This window comes from Pygocentrus nattereri, chromosome 1 (genome assembly GCF_015220715.1).
Source record: "Pygocentrus nattereri isolate fPygNat1 chromosome 1, fPygNat1.pri, whole genome shotgun sequence".
Taxonomy (NCBI): domain Eukaryota; kingdom Metazoa; phylum Chordata; class Actinopteri; order Characiformes; family Serrasalmidae; genus Pygocentrus; species Pygocentrus nattereri.
In genome coordinates, this window is record NC_051211.1 from 31,048,530 (window position 1) to 31,068,441 (window position 19,912).

Below are 19,912 nucleotides of genomic sequence, written 5' to 3' on the forward strand. Positions count from 1 at the left end.
GGGCGAAAGTCATTACACTGTGATTAAAGAAACAGAATTTGGTCTTTTAAGTGACACAATAAGAATCATGCTTAATATGACGAGGGGCATGAACTAACAATAAAAAGATCTGTCTTGATTTTTTATATGATTTGACTAACATGCAAAAGCAGCATCCAAATATGCTTCAAAAATAATATTCTGTAAACTCTGAAGGTTTATGAAGATCAGATTCTGCAGAAGATTCAGTAGAAAGTAGAGCAATAACAGTAATACAAACAGTGCAGACAGCACGGCTCAGCCAGAAATGTAAACACAGTGCATTGAACTCACCCACCAAACATCTCACAGCACTACTACTAGCCATGTAAAAAGCATCCATTTGAATCTGGTGATTTAACAGCATCAATTTTGGAAATGTCAGAAGTTATAGCTATCAATTATAATAATATTCAATGAAGTATGAGCTGATTATTTTGGTCAAAATGGAACTGACCAAACTAGAATTCACTCAAACACTTTTTGCATAGCTACTACTGTGAGAATGGACAATCTTTACACAACACTGGTAAAAATGCCATTTAACCTAAATGGTTAACTGCAGCCCACAGTTTATATCACAATACCTACATTTAGAGTGAGATATTCATCCGAATGAGAAACTCATTTTGTACACTGTTGCATTATTGTGAGACGAACTTACTTTAAATTTAGGTGGTGTGGTATAAACTTATATCATATGCTACAGATTCTCATTAGTTTGAATGAGATTTTTAAAAAGTTTGTTATTCACAAAAGCAGCTACAAAAACTACCAGTGCACAAAACAACTGCCATGCGATTCATAAAATGAGAGAATTTGTGCCAGAAGCAAGATTAAAACGGCACAGTCCAAACTGATCTGGAAACGGAAACAGCAAAAGGTGTCAGATTAGTGCAAGGCTGCGCTGTTTAGTTTAATTAGTCTACATGCATGCACAAAATACTAACACAAAACCTGTTAAGAAGACCTTCGCCCAAGGCCACACTTAGACACTAAAGTTTTAATATATCTGCCCCAATCCCAAATGCAGTCAGTCAGTCAGTCAAGACATGTTTGGTGTCTTATGTTTACTTCTTCTTTTGACAGTGGAGCTATGAAGCTAATGCAGCTAAACAAGTCATGGAAGCTTACTTGCATGGTGCTAACTGGAGGCCTAAATCACACACTTGCCCCAAACTGTGTTGAGCTGCAAAAAATATCAGACTTGCTAACTGTTTAAGCCATGTCATCATCCATGTTAAAGATCAGAAATGCGTCAGAAATGAAATAAAATCAATAAAACACTGGAGCAGTTAAAGCAATTGGGAAACAAAGCTTCCTCCAAGCTTCTATTGCTAGCTACATTATTATTATTATTATTATTATTATTATTATTATTATTATTATTATTATTATTATTATTATTATTATTATTATTATTATAGTTGTTGTTATAGAACAGTGCAAAACTAAAGAAGCAAACTTTATACACTAAACATCTGGGCTGATCAACATTTGGGCTAGAGAGACTGAAGCTGGACAAATCAGATCTAATCCTTTAATATAAATGTAGAAGACTACACTTTTTCATAAGCTAAGAGCAGCGAACCAACAGCCCTGTTTACCAATTTACTATCCTAATCTATCACACCTGGTTATAATACTGCAGCAAATGAAGAACTCTGTTTAAAACTAATTTTATTGCATGGACTATAATAAAAATTAAAGAAACAAGCCCACAATGACACCAGACACCCCCTCTGTAAACATAGCTTTCTCTTTGAGTGCAAGAAAGAAAAGCACATACCTCTACAAACTAATGTGCAGCTAAAGCATTATTATAAAAAGGTATTTTAATAATGTTGAATGCTTTAATAAAGTGAAACTGGAAACATTAACATAAGGCAGATATTCCAGCACTCTTTATTTTTGCTTTATCAAATAATGTAACAAATTGAGACACCAACGTATTGTATCCAAATTCTGAATTGTGTGAAGTGGTGTAGTGTTTTCCCTGTTCTATACACCCAACCCAGCCCACAGGGAGAATGTTAAATAGTTAATGAGTTGAATCAGGTGTACAAGATAAATGAAAGCACAACAATGACCACAGTGTGGGGGTCATCAGGACTCAAGCTGTCTTCAGCTCCTCTTTAGAAGTTCCTACTTACGACATCAGAAGTCATAAACTGATGTGTTCAAGTGGTTCAAATGGATGCACTGTTTATAAAAAAAAAACAAAAAAAAACAGTTTATTCTTTTTCTGTCAGACAGCAAGCTTATTTTATTACTGCAACAAAATAAAGGTCAGAGGATGTGTTTTAGATGAGTCTTGTTTTAGACTCACTGCATATGCTCATATCTGGTTTTAAAAAGCTTTTAGCCCGCAGTGCTCTTGAGGAGCTGCTGAATAACTACGATACAGCCAGTTTACAATGAATCAGAATAGCTACATTTGCTTTTTTGTTTATAGGCCCTGAACCCAAAGTTGAGGCCCACTGAAAAAGGTTTGCCCACTAATTACTCCGACACTATGGTGCCGTTCACTTATGCTCATCAATATTTCTGACACGACTTGAAGGCAAATCAAGTTTTTTACTAAATAACTGCATTAGTCTCAACCCTATTTCATACACAGCTAGCTGTAATACTGCAGCGCTCCTCGGTCAAGTGTAACAGATCTCCTAGACTAACTCTGAGCAGCCCTGACAGAGATGTGTGTATTAGGCAGCAGATGTTCAGCCCTTCTCCTAAATTTATACACACACTTTGAGCAGAGGGTGGGCTCCAGGCCCTCAAGCACTCTGAAAGAATTTGAATGCTTCAGCTCAGCATAGGTGAACTAGTTGAAACCTGCTGCGATGCTCGTCAAAAAAACTCTTCTATATCCAGGCAGACTGGGAGCAGATGAAGAAACTGCATTGTGGCAAGTTGACACTCTACGTTTACACTGCATCACAAAAGTCTGAAGAGTTCTAGCACATCAAGTGGATTTAATAGAATCAGAATCAAGCTTTATTGGCCAGGTATGCTATGCATACAAGGAATTTGGTTTTGGTTACAGGAGCTCACAGTGCACAGTATCAGACAGACATTCACGTATAGGGAATTAGATAAAATATAACAAAATAAAATTAAATAAAATAACCTGCATTCATACCTTCACACACACACACACACACACACACACACACGTAAGCCTTACAATGCAAAGTAAATCTAAAGTTAAAGTGCTGGAATTGATTCTCTGGAGGTTTGCAATACTTGACCCCATTCCTGCTTAGAGTTGATGTCCACAGTAAAAAAAATATATTTGTGACAGTATTAGTGACACATCTACCCTTCTGTTACTTTAGAAATTAAGTGTTTAATAGGGAGTTCATCCCCCTTTGCTGTAGTAACAGCCAACAGTTTTCTGAGAAGGCTTTGCACTAGATTTGGGAACACTGCTGCAAAGATCTGATTGCAATCAGCCACAGGAGCATTAGTGAGGTCAGATGCTCACATTTGATTAGCTCTAGATCACAAACGCTACTCTAGCTCATCCCAAAGATACTAGATGGAGCTCAATCACTCCAGAGAACGCAGTCCCACTGCTGGGGGCTTTGCACTTCTCTAACTGACGCCTGGCATTGGGCATGGCGAATGTCGGCTCATGCGTGGCTGCTACAGCGTAACTTTCTGTTGGCAGCGATTTTCCAATAAAGAACACACAAACTGTGTTCATGAAACTTACTTCCTGTGTCTGCAATGGTCCACTGTTTGGATACTTTCAAAAAGTCGTATGACCAAAGGAATTTTTGTCTTGGATAATTAAACTAAAAGTTTAATTAAGTTAAACAATTTTATAAATGTCTGTTTTACAAATATCCCGGAGTGTTTACTGACACCATCCCTTTTCATTGAATATCTCAAAATCCAGAACAGACATGAGGACCAGCTGACGCGTGAAGACAGTTGATGACACATACAGCCAAGCGTTTCTATGGTAACAGGACAGGCACTTCCTGCCCATGATTATGGGCTTCTTTGAAAGACACCAACACAAACATGTATACATGGCATGCCTGGCGAGACACAACCTGCCAATTACACCCTGCTCAGTGGGATAGTTTCTAATATTAGTCCATCAATCAACCACAGAGTATCCTGCCTGCTGTAATCACACTGCTGACGACACTACACTGGACTGCACACTTCTTCAGGGTCAAATAACACACTGTGTGTAAAAGAAACCTAGATCAGTGGCATATACGCACTTTGGCACATACTTCACATATAATTTTAAATACAATACAAGTTACATTGTAATGCAGATACTAATGCAGGCAGTGAAGTAATGAATTTACGAAATACTGATCATTTTGCCAAATAAAATCAAATTTTAGACGCTTAAGTAAACCTATTTTTGGCTTACTATTCTGATGTGTCCCTTCAGTCTTCATATGACACGTTTATCAACTGAAGTAAATTAAGTATTTTTGGTTGCACAGAACAGTAAAAACAGAAGAGATCAATTAACAGAAAATCCTAATGTTGCATACACATACTCATGTGGCAGCATCTCTGGCTGCTGGTCTGGCTAAAACAGTGCTAGGGTGACTACAAATATTACAGTCATTCGTCCTATGAGTGGCAGCTGTTAAGCTAAGGCCCTGAGACCTTAGTGCCATGTGATGCAGCTGAACAAGGGTGGTGCTGCCACAGAGGAAACTGAAGTGCAGTAAGTGGGCAAGCTGGTGCGGGACTTCCGCATTTTTCCATTTGGCCATTCAGCTAAACAGGCTGACCTTGTGTGTTTTGCACTGTATACACGCTTAATTATCTGCGCTTGTTTGTGTCAAGCCAGTAAAGGTTATTACAAAACTCACCTTTAGAATTTCAACCAGCACACCTGAAGAACTAGTAAATCAGCCACTTCATTAAAATCTCTAAATCACTCATACATAAGTGCTTGAGTCAGAAATAATTGGCCTTCTACTGAACAGCTACTTAGATCCCGCCCCCTAACTGACAATGAAATGCATTAGTAAAAACACACCTCATTAATTAATGCTTAAACAGATTGAAAAGGTTGATAAAATGACTACGGCTACAATTTTACACTTTCAATAAATGTCCCACATACTTCCAACTACTGGTTTCCAAAAACATGGCTAAAAATCACTTTTTCATTTTTTTATTTTTGACAAAATGACATTTCAGGCAACAATGAGTATTTGTATTTCCCCTAAAAATATCTTTGCAAACTAACAATCAAGTGCGTCTAAAGTTTTTGGTAGTGCAAATGTATCCACTGTTCATAATTCTATAGCCTTTACAGTAGGATTTCTGCTATTAATTATACTAGTGATTTAGTAATTATTAAAAATAATAATAAAAAACACTAAACTAAACATCAACTGGCCCATCAAACATGATGTTATATATATTTATAAAAAAAAAAAAAACATGTAGTGTGACCATGAGGCTTTGTTTCTCACTGTAAGAGAGAATTACAAGCATGTGTCATCACAACTAATCCCTAATAATAAAAGAATCAAGTCAAATGAATCAAGTAATCCTGACAACCCCACTTTATATATTCCTCAACTCTATATAACTGTACAATTTCTCTATGTATACAGTTACAGTTACTAGATCTAATTTAAGTTTTATCTTGTGCATTTTTGTTTAATCTCACTGGAATTCATGTTTACATCTGGACTACAGAACTTCCTTGCACATCTTGTACTTCTTGTAGTTAAGGAAGACTGACTGCATCTCTGACTCAAAGAACAATACATCCAATAAAAAAAAGCCAGCCTCCTTTTGCCATTAACCTTTCAGAAAAGCCTGTAATGGAATCATCATAAACCCTTTCCATTTGTAAGGCTTAATGATATACAATGAATTATTGAGTAAATGGAGGCAAATGGAGACACAAGCTGTGTTTTCTATTATAAATGCAAAAACACTTGCCCCAGAAAACAAATCAACTACAAAATTAAAAACAGAAATCTTCGCTTAAAGGGAAAAATAGAATGGTAACGCCCTCAATGACACTTGTTTCTGCTTGACAGCACACAGTAATAACATTACCACTCATTCAAAATTAAATCATAAATCAATTCGCCATTTCATCAGAACAGCGCCTCCTCAGAAATCACTTACAGCCTTCGGTCTTAACGGGGGCTATGTCTCTTAAGGTCAGAGGCAGATACTACTTTTTTTTTTTTTTTTTTTTTTTTTTTTTTTTAAAAAGGGCAGCAAAAGTCCAACTCCTTTAATGATTAGAAGCTGCAGTCATCACTGGAGCCAACAAGAGCACGCTATAATTCAATATGAGTTATTTTTGGCTCAATATGAATTATTTTGGTGCTCAATGAAACAAGTGGAGAAACTGTGTGCAAAGTGAAGATACCAAACTTTCAATCCACACCACGTTTGTGTTTGTAAATCAGAGATTTTTTTTTCTTTAAGATATCTAGCAGAAAAGTTGTGTTGCACAGTCCAGTTTTGAAATCCGATTCAACCTAATGAGAAACTGTAGCTCACAACTCATTTTATATCACGATACCTACATTTGTGTATAACAATTGTTTACTGCAAATTTGGCAGATCTGACAAACGCATTTGAGAGTATGGATAGATCAACAGGTAAAAAACTCTAATGTTCTGAACTGTCTTTTCAAGCACATTCTCCAGTTCTTCACACCTGCCAGTTAGTTGTTTTCATCTCTGCTTGATGTTCCTCATATATTTAATTCCTCTGATTAAGATCAGAGCTGGTCTAAAGGGCAATGAACAACACTATGCCTCAGTTCAGCACTTATGTCCAAACTGCCCTGGCCTGGCCTTAGCTGTCGAGTTTGCATCAGGTGATGTGTGCTAAACTTTCCCATAATGCTCTGTTGTCTCAGTCATGTAACTGTCTTTACCCCGGGGCGTCTTGTGACATGGACAATGCCTGGTGAGAAACTAAAACCAGTTAAACTCACACCTCTAACAACATGCATCAGGACAGCTTCATAAACTGTGAATGAAATTAAACTAATGTGGAAAAAAGCCTATGCAAATATAACTGCTATTTGCTGTCAGCACTCTTAAAATATCTATAAAAGGTTACAATGACAATCAAAAAAGGTATTACTATTTAATTACTGTACAATAAAAAAAAAAGTAAATTTTTGTAGGTGTTTATTTTTCAAAATGCTCCAAAATGACTTGGAACAAAACCCTTTTTATATCAACATTAAAAGTGTTTTTTGCCTTCTAGTGGCGCAGTCGTGGGCTGGAGGTTAGGGAACTGGCCCTGTAACCGGAAGGTTGCCAGTTTGATCGCCAGTGCCGACAGTCCATGTCTGAGGTGTCCTTGAGCAAGACACCTAACCCCCATCAAGACACCTAACCCCCTGTCTAGGGCTCCCCGGGCACCGTAGACAGGGCTGCCCACCGCTCCGGGCAAGTGTGCTCAATGCCCCCTAAGTGTGTGTATTCACTAGTGTGTATGTGGCGTTTCACTTCACACATGGGTTAAATGCGGAGGTGGAGGTGGATTAAAAAAGTACCACTTAACTTACTGCTAAGCTGCCATTTTGAAGATAAATGTTTTTTCCTTGGACAGCGATGATTTGTTTCGCAGGGGTGTATCTGCTTTACATTTTCATGGTATAATAAGCTATTTAGAAAACATACTTTCATGTTCATTCATACTTCCATTCAACAGGTGGTGAAAAAATAAAAGAAAATGATTATGAAATCTGGACACCACTCATACCTGCTTAATTCCACATACTGCACTGGCATTGTTCTTGAATATCAATTTTGAACAATTTCTACAGTGTTTGATCAGAACATTTCCTTTTTGTAAGGTGTTTGTTTATTTGTTTATTTACAAATAGTCACAGAATTTCATCCATGTGATATCTGTAGGCTACTGCTGTTTAAAGCAGTGGTTCTCATGGGGTCCATCTGGGGGGGACTGTAGATGTTTTTTTAAACAAAACTGCACAGGTATATTTTATATTTATATTTATTTATATTTATCAGAAAGATTTTGGTGTGAGACATCTACTGTTCGTCAAACTTGTAGCTCCAGCTCTAAACCAAAGAAGCAAAATCTGGACACCTAACATATTTTAGAGGATGGATTACATCTACTTCAGTCTATCCAGTAACTCCTACCCAGTTGCTGTACACTGCACTTCTGTACTTATTTGGGTTTTTTGAATGTCCGAACTCATGGATGTTTTGCGTGTATTGGGAACAGAGTGTACGTATGGTAGAACTCAGGTATGTATGTCTGTGTTACTGTACAGTTCTACTGTCAGTTACTGTGTAACTGTGAGCTACTGTGTAACTGAAGACAAATTCTATGTGTGCGCAAACACACTCAGTCAAAGAAGCCTGATTCTGAAATTTAACAACAGAACAGCAACCAATGAAGGGAAAACATTTTTGGTTTAAGTTCACTGCCTCACCAGACATGGATGGACACCTCACAAGAAGGCCTTCTGAAGTGTCAGGGTCAAGTAAACTGGAGAGAGTTTAGTTTCTTTGCTGACCACTGGAACAGAATAATCGTCCAGTCCCGGGGTGTATTTCACAAAGCAGAAGGTACTAGAGCTAGATAACTTGAGCCCTTTGGATTATTACAACTGGAATGTTCATACCTCTTGGACAGACTTGATTTTAGGCTTAAGTTACCTGGCTAAACTCACATATCCTGCTTTGGGAAATATCCCCCTGACTGTAGGACTGGTTGGAATGCATTTTTTGCCGATACAAATAACGTCAAATGCAAAGCTTTATGTAATATATGTAATCTTACTAATTATGCAAGTACATGTGAGACAATGAAAGGTGTGTGTGTAAAAGTCACAGGCCTTGTGTTTCCTTGTCCAGCCAGCTGAAGAAACTAATTACACTGCAAAACAAACAATCAAATTGCACAGCTATTGCTTGAAAGGTGAGAGGGATATGCAGAAACCAAGCCTTCAGAAGCAACCTGCTTTTAAACACCAGAAACAAGAACACACATCAAAAGTCTTCATTTCTGTTGTACAAAAGCAAAACTGTATGAATTGCCAAGCAGAAACCGTTCTTTTTTTCGACTTCTGAAACTAATCCAAAGCAACTGAAAATACAGTCATATTAGCTCACTGGTGGCTAATTTATCCTCTCTGAAAGGGAAGCCCTCTGTTTATGGCTGAAAAAAATGCAGCACGTAATGAAGCACGTTGCAAATAACAATGCCTGCTAACTATCTTATAGCCCTACAACAATCTGCAAGGCAGCTGGTCAACAAGTTAACAAGACATTTGTGGATGGGGGACACAGCCAAAACATAATGATACTTCAAAACACTTCCATGGTACACAATACAAATCATGAGAAAAGACACAAGTTTCTTATGGGTTATATTTTCTACAGATGCCCAGATGCATGTGACACACACACTCACATGACCATAAGAAACTAAAGAACAAAGCTCTCGTAAACACATCCTGCAAGAGCTTGCTTTTCTAATTTATGTTCTTTCTTCTCCTGCTAATGCCTTCCCCTCATAGAAAGGATGGAGTAGTTCTACCTCGTAAGTGGTCCAGCGACTCTTCTAAAGCATTCATCGTTTCACAAAGTGCAAAGTGTTTGACTACACATGGAGAGCAGCAGCTTTCAAAAACGTTCTTTTCCCAAGCAAAGCAATAGCTGAAAAATCTGAGATGTGTATCTGGATGAAAAAAAAATGTTTAGACCACCACGGACTTCGGCGAAGAACAGTAGGTACTTCAACCTGTAATTTTCTCTGGGAAGAAAAACACCAACATTGGCAACAATTTCACAAATACAGATACAAGCACAGTATCAATATCAGCCAATATTGGTGTAGATCTAGTGTGAGCACACGCCAGAATAAACTCTATTATGGCTAACAAACAATTCTGATTACTGGAACAACAAAACCGAAATCATGGATGAATTAAAGTGACCGTGACCTACAAAATCAGAACCAAAATGAGGGGTGGATCAGTTGTCTGTCTGTCTGTCTGTCTGTCTGTCTGTGTGATGTTTTAACAGAGCAGTCGTAACCTGGCCTTCTCTCACTCGCTTCTCACAGCACACACAGACCCTCCTTGAATAAACACAGGAGAAAGAAAGCACAGCAGAAGGTCGCCGCCTCGTCCCAGCATGGAGAAAGAGAAGCAGTCATTATGGTCCCAAATGGACTCAAATACACCACTATTGAGCAGTATTGATTAAACTCAACATTACATTTCACAGACATACCGCTGTACTCAATGGAATTTAGGTTTTCCTTAATAAAGTTAGAGTCCATATCCTACATTTTTATTTTACTTTTTCTCTTTAAGGTCGATTTGATTTGTAGCTGTTGTTGCTGATTTGTAGCATTTTATCTAAAAAAAAAAAAAAAAAAAAAAAAAAAAAAAAAAACCAGGCTATGTTTGTTACTGCGCCTTTAAGATGTACAAATGAATGAGTCCGACAGGCTGCTCTGCGTTGTACCTAATTTAAAAAAGCAGTGCAGACTGAAAGTGTAAATGCTGTAGGCTGATTAGGCTACACACGTAGGATGACTGCAAACGTGACGAATTTTGTGATGTCTCAAAAACAATAAATTCAGAACAGGCTGTTTTTGCAGCTTAGTTTTCAAATGGGGTGATAGGGACTGTGGAGTGGACAGTTTGTCTTAAACTAACAACATCTAAATACAAAATAATATCAATTTGTTCTCCACAACATGCATGCATTATAACTAAAAAAAAAAAACAAACTTTGATTTGTCAAAACATTCACAGACACTTATCCAGAACTGTGCCTGGTCAGGATTCTCACAGCACTGTGATTGGTTAGAGGGTTCATCTGCATGTCTTGGCCATCCATGATATCAGCACTGCAAAGGCCAATACTGCAATGAGGATTAACGAGCTAGAGTGCGGCTTTACTTTTAACTGAATGGGACAAACCACAATAACGGCTGTCTGCGGCTCAGTAAAATCTCTGCCATACGCGAGTTCCTCTGTAGAGTGGGTATGATTAGGAGAGTTTAGACTTGGCCCAGGGCAAACCAAAGACCGACTGATCCAATTATTACAACCACTGCCGTGATAATGGCTATAAATACACTTTAGTCTCGCACAGGCTTTAACCCGACATAACTTAAGAGTTTACAGCCAGACTTCTGCCCGCTGGGGGACCAGAGGAAATGTAGCCTTCAGTGAATGGAAAGAAACGACCTTCTTTTAAAAAGGCAGCAGAGAGTGCTGGGAGCAGTGCATTTTAACAGCATAATCTCATAAACTGCAAGTCTCGGCCTTCATTTTGCTATTAGGCGGCATTACAAAATAAAATAAATGAATAAATAAATAATTAAACAAACAGCAAAGTACAAGAGAACCTTTTAATGGGAATAACCACAATATACTGCATTCTTATTAGTGGAAAAAGCTTTCAACCAATAAGAAAGCTTATTATTATTAAAAGGTTTTATTATTATAAGAGGTTTCCTAGAGCCAAACTAAGAAACATACCATCAGGACTTTTATTTTATATCAAACTTAACTCCATAATTGTTATCTGTACTATTAGTAGTAGTTTTAATAGGAGGAGCAGCAGCACTTTAGTACTACTGCTACTACTACTACCATAAAAATGTTCAACTTCCATTAAACATATTAGCTGTCCTTTACTTTAGGGATATAAAGAGGCTTCCCAGAACCCTGAACCTACACAGAACATACATTCAGGAACATGCATTTTTAAGCGCGCTTCAAGTCCATCATTTTGTGTGTTTCATAATAATTTATGAATTATTCATAGTTATTACTGCACAATTAGAATCATAAATCAGCAGAAAATGGCTTACTAAATGGAATGGCACTTGATGGATATTTGATGTGTTTATCGAGAGCAGAATCTTTATGCAAAGCTGAAATGCTGAGCTAAAATACCTGCATTTTCTCACCTCATCATGTTAGATTTCTACATTTTATAAGTGTTAATGTATCTGCATCAGTACTGTAAAAATATCAGCCATTCCCATATTGGTGCATCTCTAATTCATACTCTGTAAACAGGTTATGATAAATGGACCAAAAGAAATGGTCCAGAAATTTCTGGTGGAAAAGCAAAATTAACATACATCAAAGCTAAGAACTTTTCCCCTTTTCCCCTTCTTCAAATAAAGTGGTGACAATACATAGAAATGAAACGAATTAATTAATTAAAAAAAAAAAAAAAAACACTACAGTTTCATGGCTGTAGTCCCACTTCAAGCACTAGTCACTTAAGAACTAGATTACACACTGGAGTAAAGTGGTTTCCACAGGTTTAACTCCATTAAGACTGGACCACAGCATGGTGCCACTGCAGGACAATCTCCTCCTTCTTAGTGCACTAATAGGTGGCTAATCCCATCCTCAAAGCGTCAACACCCATCCTGACCAGCAGTATTGGCTAATGGTGCTTACACATGGGCAAGGAGAATGCGCCTGAATACGCCATGCTGCTGTACTAGCCTTGGTGGTGATGGCATGATGAGTCAAACCACATATGACTACACGGCAAGAAAAAAGCCTGAGGGTATTTACCCTTAAAGAAAAAGAAACAGTTCAACCATATATGCTAATGTTGCTTACAGGGAAAACAAACTAGTTGCAAGTAATCAGAATTGTGCCATTTTCACATTTCTAACTGAGTGCCATTTGCTTCCATTCATTGATGGAGACTGACAGACATAATTACAGACTTTCATTCAGTGTTGGCAACATTGGCATTAAGTTAAGTTAAGTGATACTTTTTTGATCCCACAACCGGGGAAATTCCACCTCCGCATTTAACCCATCCGTGAAGTGAAACACCACATACACACTAGTGAACACACACTAGGGGGCAGTGAGCACACTTGCCCGAAGCGGTGGGCAGCCCTATCCATGGCGCCCGGGGAGCAGTTGGGGGTTAGGTGTCTTGCTCAAGAAAACCTCAGTCATGGACTGTCGGCCCTGGGGATCGAACCGGCAACCTTCCGATCACAGGGCCTGATCCCTAACCTCCTGCAGACGACTGCCCCAAAATTATGATTGGACTGTTCCTTTAAATAGTGCCTTTTCATAGTGAGCCTGAGTGATGCTACTTTCAGTAAACATGGGAAAATTAAGGGAATAGCTCAATGTGCTAACAAATAATGAACGCTTGTAGCCACCAATCTGCATTTTAGAACTTTTTGAGATCAACAATTAAGACACCATGTCCCTAAAATGAGACGTTTTGTTCATTCTGACCACAAACCTGAAGAACTTCTGCTAAAAGTAACATTATAGAGATTTAGAGCCAAAAGAACAAAAAACGTCAATTTAGCCCCAATGATTCCAACCAAATGTCTCACTTTTGAGATGTGATGCAGTGCATAAGCCCGGATAATGTGTCCAAGCACACAATTCGCTCCACCGTCCATACCATCCATGTGTGAAAAGCTTCCAACACCGCCTGTTTTGCATCCACTTGTTTTTATGACATCACAAAAAACACTGCATTTATACGATCAACCATTCAGCCTACAGCATTTAGTCCCAAAAATCGCTGACGTTATAAAGAGTATTTCAGGCCAAACTGCTTTTGAACAAGGCACAAAACTGGGCAACCAATAAGAACAGAGCTGATTTACATGTATCAGTATGAAAGGCGCAATAGCGAAAGACCGTTTAATTCTAAGAGATGAACGGAGGCTGAAAATTAACAGTTATTGGTACATAAACCCAGAAAAACATCATGAAACAACTTCCAGGGGAACCACAAAGATATATCTTACTTTTTTCAAAAAAAAGAGTTCAACTGCAGTTTCAACAGTTCTTTCCAACGAGTGGGACCTTCAGCGACACTGACTGCTAAACAGATAAAACCAGGCCGTAGCCTTCCTGACCCTAAGGCCAGGGAATCACATGCTGCAACTTATACACACATGCACACAGCAGACATAAGAGAGAAAGAGTAGGGGCCTCTCCACTGATGGTTATGTCCTGGGAGCTGCATCACAAATTCTTTCCTGACTCGGCCTGAACGCCAATCCAAAAAAAGGCAAGTGTTCTGAAGCATGGAGGCTGCCCTGCACTCACTGAGTTCCTTCTGCTGAGGCGCAAAAGCACCACGGTGTCAGCACAATCACTGCTACAAATGCCCTTTTCACAAAACATAGAGCCATTCTTTCCTCAGCGCATGATATACCGGTAGTAGGTACATTATTTATAAATAAATAAGAAGTCTTTCTTTAGTATTATCGCTGTACTGTAAAAGGGTCCGAGACCATCCACCACTTATGTAACTGACATTCACATTTCTAAGGAGATATTTCTGAGGAGATCAGATGAGATAATCTACACGCAAAAAAAAAATAAGTGCAAATCAGGATTTTGGGAGGTCAGGATTACTTGGCTCATGAGATCATCAAATACAACCAACGTCTAATCCTGAACTTTGAAGATGTGGAAAAATATGCCTGCAGATTTCTTTGAAAAACTGAAAGCAAGACTGTAATAATGCGAAACACAGGAAAATGTGGCATTATATGTAGCTGGTGAGGCTTCTGTCAAATATCCTGCTGTGTTTTTTTCTTGCCATTGAAAAATGAATACCTTCTACTTGATGTTTTTAGCGGACACTAAATCAATATGACTTTACTGCACAAAGAGTGCAACCATTTCAATATTTTCAAAGTTGAATTCTCTGAATTAATGGGCAGCACAGCAGTAAGAATGTACGCATATAAATATTCACTTGGGATTGTAAGACAATTAATTCCGTGAATTGTATATACGTTAGACTTCATGCAATAACAAAAAATTCAATAAAATAAAAGAGAAACTGACAAACTTCAAATGTTCTAACAAATAATCCCCCATGCAATTCTTTAAACAAGCAACAAACCTAAGAAAAAAAAAAAAAACATTCATATCAAATATATTAATCTGACTTGTTTTAGCTATACTCTAATTTTGGAGCAACAAAATAAAAGCAAATTGAATGCTGACATTTCTTTATGCACTTCTGCATCAAATGAGTGCAGCACAGTGGTGCAAATACCACAATATGTATCTTAGCCTTGCAACACTGAAAAAGAGCACCTGTGAAATATGTAAACGCTTGTAATAACGGTCATGTCTGATTTATCAAGGTGAAACGAATCAATGATCCATCTTTAGAGTTTCAATCTGTCTTACACACACACACACACACACACACACACACACAAACACTGCACTTCACATCGTGACCTCCTAAACTACAATAAAGTAATATTTATAGTAAAAATCGCATCAGCCCTGAAATCACATATTGGTGCATCCCTAATAATCTTCAGCAGGTCTGTAGATTTATGATTCATGGCACTAGCACTAGTACTGCTTTAGTATTACAGCTCAGCGCACACAGTCTGGACCTCATACCACTGACTGCATTTCTTTAACATTAATATTACATACATCAAGTTATACTGTCTGTGTTAATCTGCTTATTTGCAGGGAAAACAAAGCTTCTCAAATTCTATATATAAAGATCAATGAAAAAGGCAGAAAAAGAAGGCATCACTTTAAAAACTTTCTCTATTAGGAAAGATATTAAGCATATAGTACTGTTGTGAAGGGCCCGATAACTAATCACCTATCATAGGTAGATATGATGAGTCTTTTGGGAATATAAACGCAAAGACGCATTTATAATAATAAGCATTGCCTGGAAAACATCAATGCAATATCATTGGTAGACGGGTTTGTCATTCTTGTAACATGTTTCTGTTACAATCCCAAGAGCAAATAAAACCCTGTAACATCAGCGCCGTCTTCTGAGCCTGGCACCGGGCACAGACAGCACACTTCACAAAGGGCAACTAACACCAATGTTAGCTTACTTACTCGCTTTTATCATTTTATCAAGTGCTTAAACATACAGACAGACACAATGCTTTCTGTGTTCACTGTACATTCAATATGAATATAACCCTGTTTAGAGACTGGTCACAAAAAACAGAACCAAACTCAAAGGAGCTCCACTGGAGGACCAAGAATGTCGCAAAACATCAAAGCAACCAGAAGTGACCTCTCTAAAGCTGATGAGCAAACACGGCGGTCAGCGTCCAAATCTTGCACCCGGTACTTCCTCAGAGCAAGGCACCGAGTCTAGTGAGGAACACAATCATTTCACAATCTCAGAGCACCATCAAACACTTTCCCGCACAGCTTCTGATGCTATTTCAAGCTTGACACGTCTCTTCCACATAGCTGTAAAGCTGTCCAGCCATTTTTGACCAGACTGCGACACAGGTGCTGAAAACACAGTGCACTGTTACTCGCGTCCTAAAACCAAGCGGGCTCCATTCAGTCAACTGATAACAGAATCTGAACCTTTATGCTGCATTCCTGCAAGGTTTAGGTACAAGAGTTTCCCCAAACCCCAAGTCAACAACCACCTACGTTTCTTGCAGAATCTTATGTTCTTGCGGGTCCAGTAAAACCTGAGAGATGCAACTTTCGAGGAGGAAACACCCTTCATTCCCCCACACACACCCACACCATTTACATTCCCTTACCCACATCGTTTCAACCATGAAACGCTTTAAACAAACGAGCATCTGACATTTTCACACCATAACGACTCCTGTGTGGAGCACTTGGAGGGATTTGTAACCTAGCCACAGTTAGCAACCCTGCTAAGCTACAGCTAGCGAGCTAACAGAACGAAAACTGACAAAGAACCCATATTCAGAAATAATTTTTAGGATTAAAAGAGTGAATTAGTGCGTTATAAACTTAATTCATTCATCAGAGGAGCGCTAATGAATTAAGCGTGCGTTTTTGAGGTCATTTTGCGGCTCTGTTATGCCTAGCAGGGTGTGCTAACGCGCTAACGTTAACGTCATGAAGCGAAGGTTTCAAGCCTGGAGCGGTAACGTTAAGGCCAGAGCAGGGACCAGAAACCAGGACAAAACACCCCGACAGCAATGCCCCGCTGTTGCGGTGCGTCTGTTTGTGGTTCGTGGTAGAGGGGTGATGTAGAATGATGTCCTCTTGGGCTAATTTGATTCATCAGTTCTTTTTTTTCTGGACATTCTTCCCAATTTAACTGCAAACGTTATAACGTTAACTACTTAAGCTAACTTCGCAAACCAGCGTTAGTTACGTGTATTAACGTCTTTCTTATGAGCTTGCTCGGGCCTTAACTAAGACCAAGAATACTGGGTTTTATAATAAAACATCCGCATTAGAGTGCGCTTCAGCAAACGGATGAGCGCTAAGGGTCCTAAGGGTGCGCTAAAGTCAACCAAATCGAGATAATGCCGGAGCTGGTGCGAGAACGTTAAGCTGCAGTTTAAGGTTAAGGAGTGAAAACGCCGGGTTTTCTGGCCGGACGAAGTGAAGGGCTGTTTCGGGAGACTGAGAAGGGTTAAAGGACCTGGTGCAGGGCGGTGAGGCCGTCCACATTGGCGTAGTTGATGTCCGCGCCTCGGTCGAGGAGCCGCAGCACCTCCTCGGTGTCTCCGCTGGAGCAGGCGGCCAGGAACACGGCGCCGTCGTCGAACTTCACCTTCGTCTTCTTCTTCCTCAGCACCGGCGGCTCCAGGTCGGTCTCTGATCCCAGCCAGCGCTTTAGCTGCTCGTTCCGTTTCTGCTTAGCGTCGGCCATCTTCATCACAACACAGACCCCCCCCCGGACCCGGTGCGCGCTGTGTTTTTCACTCCGGAGCTCGCTTTAACAGTGTGTGTGTATCTGTGAGTGAGTGAGTGAGTGAGTCTCTCTCTCTCTCTCTCTCTCTCTCTCTCTCTCTCTCTCTCTCTACCTACTCCGCCACGATCCCACAGCGCAACGGGGCGTGGGAGAGGGGGGGGGCGGTAGGGGGAGGGGGGGTGAGGAAGGAGGAGGGGGGTAAAAGAAAATCACACAGGGATTGGTGTGGCTTTTTTCTAATAACGCGATCTCGCGAGATCACATGTGGTGACGTCGTCGCCCTTGCCCGCTTTCCCTCCCTCCTCCTGCACGGCCTCGCTGCGGCATGACGTCATCGCCAGTGAAAACGAATGCCGTGACGAGGTCTGTGCGCTGCTGATGTCAGGGGTTGTAGCTCTTAAGAGTTTAAAAGGAAACGTTTTCGCGCGATGACAGTGACGCCACGCCCCCTCCCCCCAACCCTCTTTCTCCTCCTACCTAGAGCTGCAGCATGACATCAGTAAAAAACGAATGTATGGAAAAAGTTCTTCCATTTGCGTTGAGACATGTGTGGCGGACCTAAATAAAAGATAATAAACTAAAAAAAAAACAAATCAAAACAGAATGCAATTTTATGACATCATCGTGAGATTATGATGTCATCAACCTCACCAGCCGTTTGGAGAGAGGTAAGACCGAAGGCAGCAAGAAAAGTCTGTTGAGGGACCTGGGGATGACTTAAGTCGTCTACTTTTTAAAATAAATAAACATTTCAAAATATTGTTCTAAAAGACCACAACGGGGAAATTTCACCTCCGCATTTAACCCATCCATGCAGTGAAACACCACATACGTTCTAGTGAACACACACACACTAGGGGGCAGTGAGCAGACTTGCCCGGAGCGGTGGACAGCCCAATCCGCAGCGCCCGGGGAGCAGTTGGGGAATAGGTGTCTTGCTCAAGGACACCTCAGTCACATGCTGTCAGCTCTGGGGATTGAACCAGTGACCTTATGGTCACGAGGCTGGTTCCCTAACCTCCAGCCCATGACTGCACCCAGGGCTGTCATGCAGGGCTGTAAAAAAGAGTATGTCGGTCATTTATTTTTGGAGGATGTCAGTTTGACATTTTCTTACATTTTCTTTTACAATATAAAATAAAAAAAAAACTTGTGAGAGCAAATGAGTGTTTCATGAAATGCAGGTTGCTATGGTGATCAACTGAAGTTTGTCATTTACACATTTTTGAGGCTGCATTGAGTTAAAACATTTCATAAATTTAAAAGATGAATTAGTTTCAAACTAAAGGGACTAATAAAAGTTTGTAGTTCATCCTCTGGGCCTGCAGCATGATATCATTATTATCACTGTGGGGTAAAAATGGATACTGTAAAAAGTATCTCTCATTCATTTAGTTTGCTAGGGATGTGGGATGAGCCTAACACACGTTTTAAATGTAAAATGTACCTTTTAAATGTAACTCATCCATAATCAGCGTTACATATAAAACCCCAGAAGACATGTGTAGGTTCACTGGTGTTTTTGAATAGGAAATAAAATGGCTGTGTTTGGGTTGCAGACATTGTGACCAATTTACACAATCACTGTAAAGAAACTCTCTAAATTTCTATACAGTTAACAATTTCACATCAGACCACTCTGTGATGGACTTGCTTTGCATCTCGAGAACTAAATTATGGACACATTTTGATAAGTTGGTGGAATTACCCTAAAAACCTTTGCTTCACTTGAGAACTTTATTATAGTAAAAGGTTGACAAGCCAACCAAAAGTTGGTCCATGCTGTTATGAAAATGCCAAACCATATTTATTTATTTGCACAAATGTGTCACTGTGGGTCTGGACAAAGACTCTGCTGTTTTAAACTTATACTCATTTTCACATCATTATCTCTTCTTACAATTGATGAAATGCAAATTAGCACATGACAAAATGCATTTTTGCACATTTGTCATGTCCACTTTGTACTTCTATATCTGTAATAGTCACATTCCATTTGTCTGTGTCAAAATAAATGCCATGTCCATTTAGGTAACATATGGATGTGTGTATTGATGATACCCTTTGTGTTTATTTGTTTACTATTTCTATTTTGTATCATCTGTTATGTGTGCATAAATACAAAGTGTACTTGACCAGTAAAGTGATATTTGTGATATTTTTCCCTGGTAGGGTCTTTGTATTATTATTATTATTATTT

General features: G+C 39.3%; 1 protein-coding gene across 4 annotated transcripts in view; it reads right to left on the minus strand.

Annotated features, from left to right (window-relative positions):
* ppp1r12a (protein phosphatase 1, regulatory subunit 12A) overlaps positions 1 to 17,813 on the minus strand; it is a 106,412-nt gene extending 88,599 nt beyond the window's left edge. For 2 of the 4 annotated variants that reach the window (XM_037537681.1, XM_037537688.1), the window contains exon 1: positions 17,440 to 17,813. In XM_037537681.1, coding sequence (XP_037393578.1) covers positions 17,440 to 17,676 — 237 coding nt within the window. In that variant the 5' untranslated portion in view covers positions 17,677 to 17,813. The remainder of the gene's footprint in view (positions 1 to 17,439) is intronic. The other 2 variants (XM_037537676.1, XM_037537679.1) reach the window with 2 other exon arrangements.
* Between the last annotated feature and the right edge of the window lie 2,099 nt (positions 17,814 to 19,912).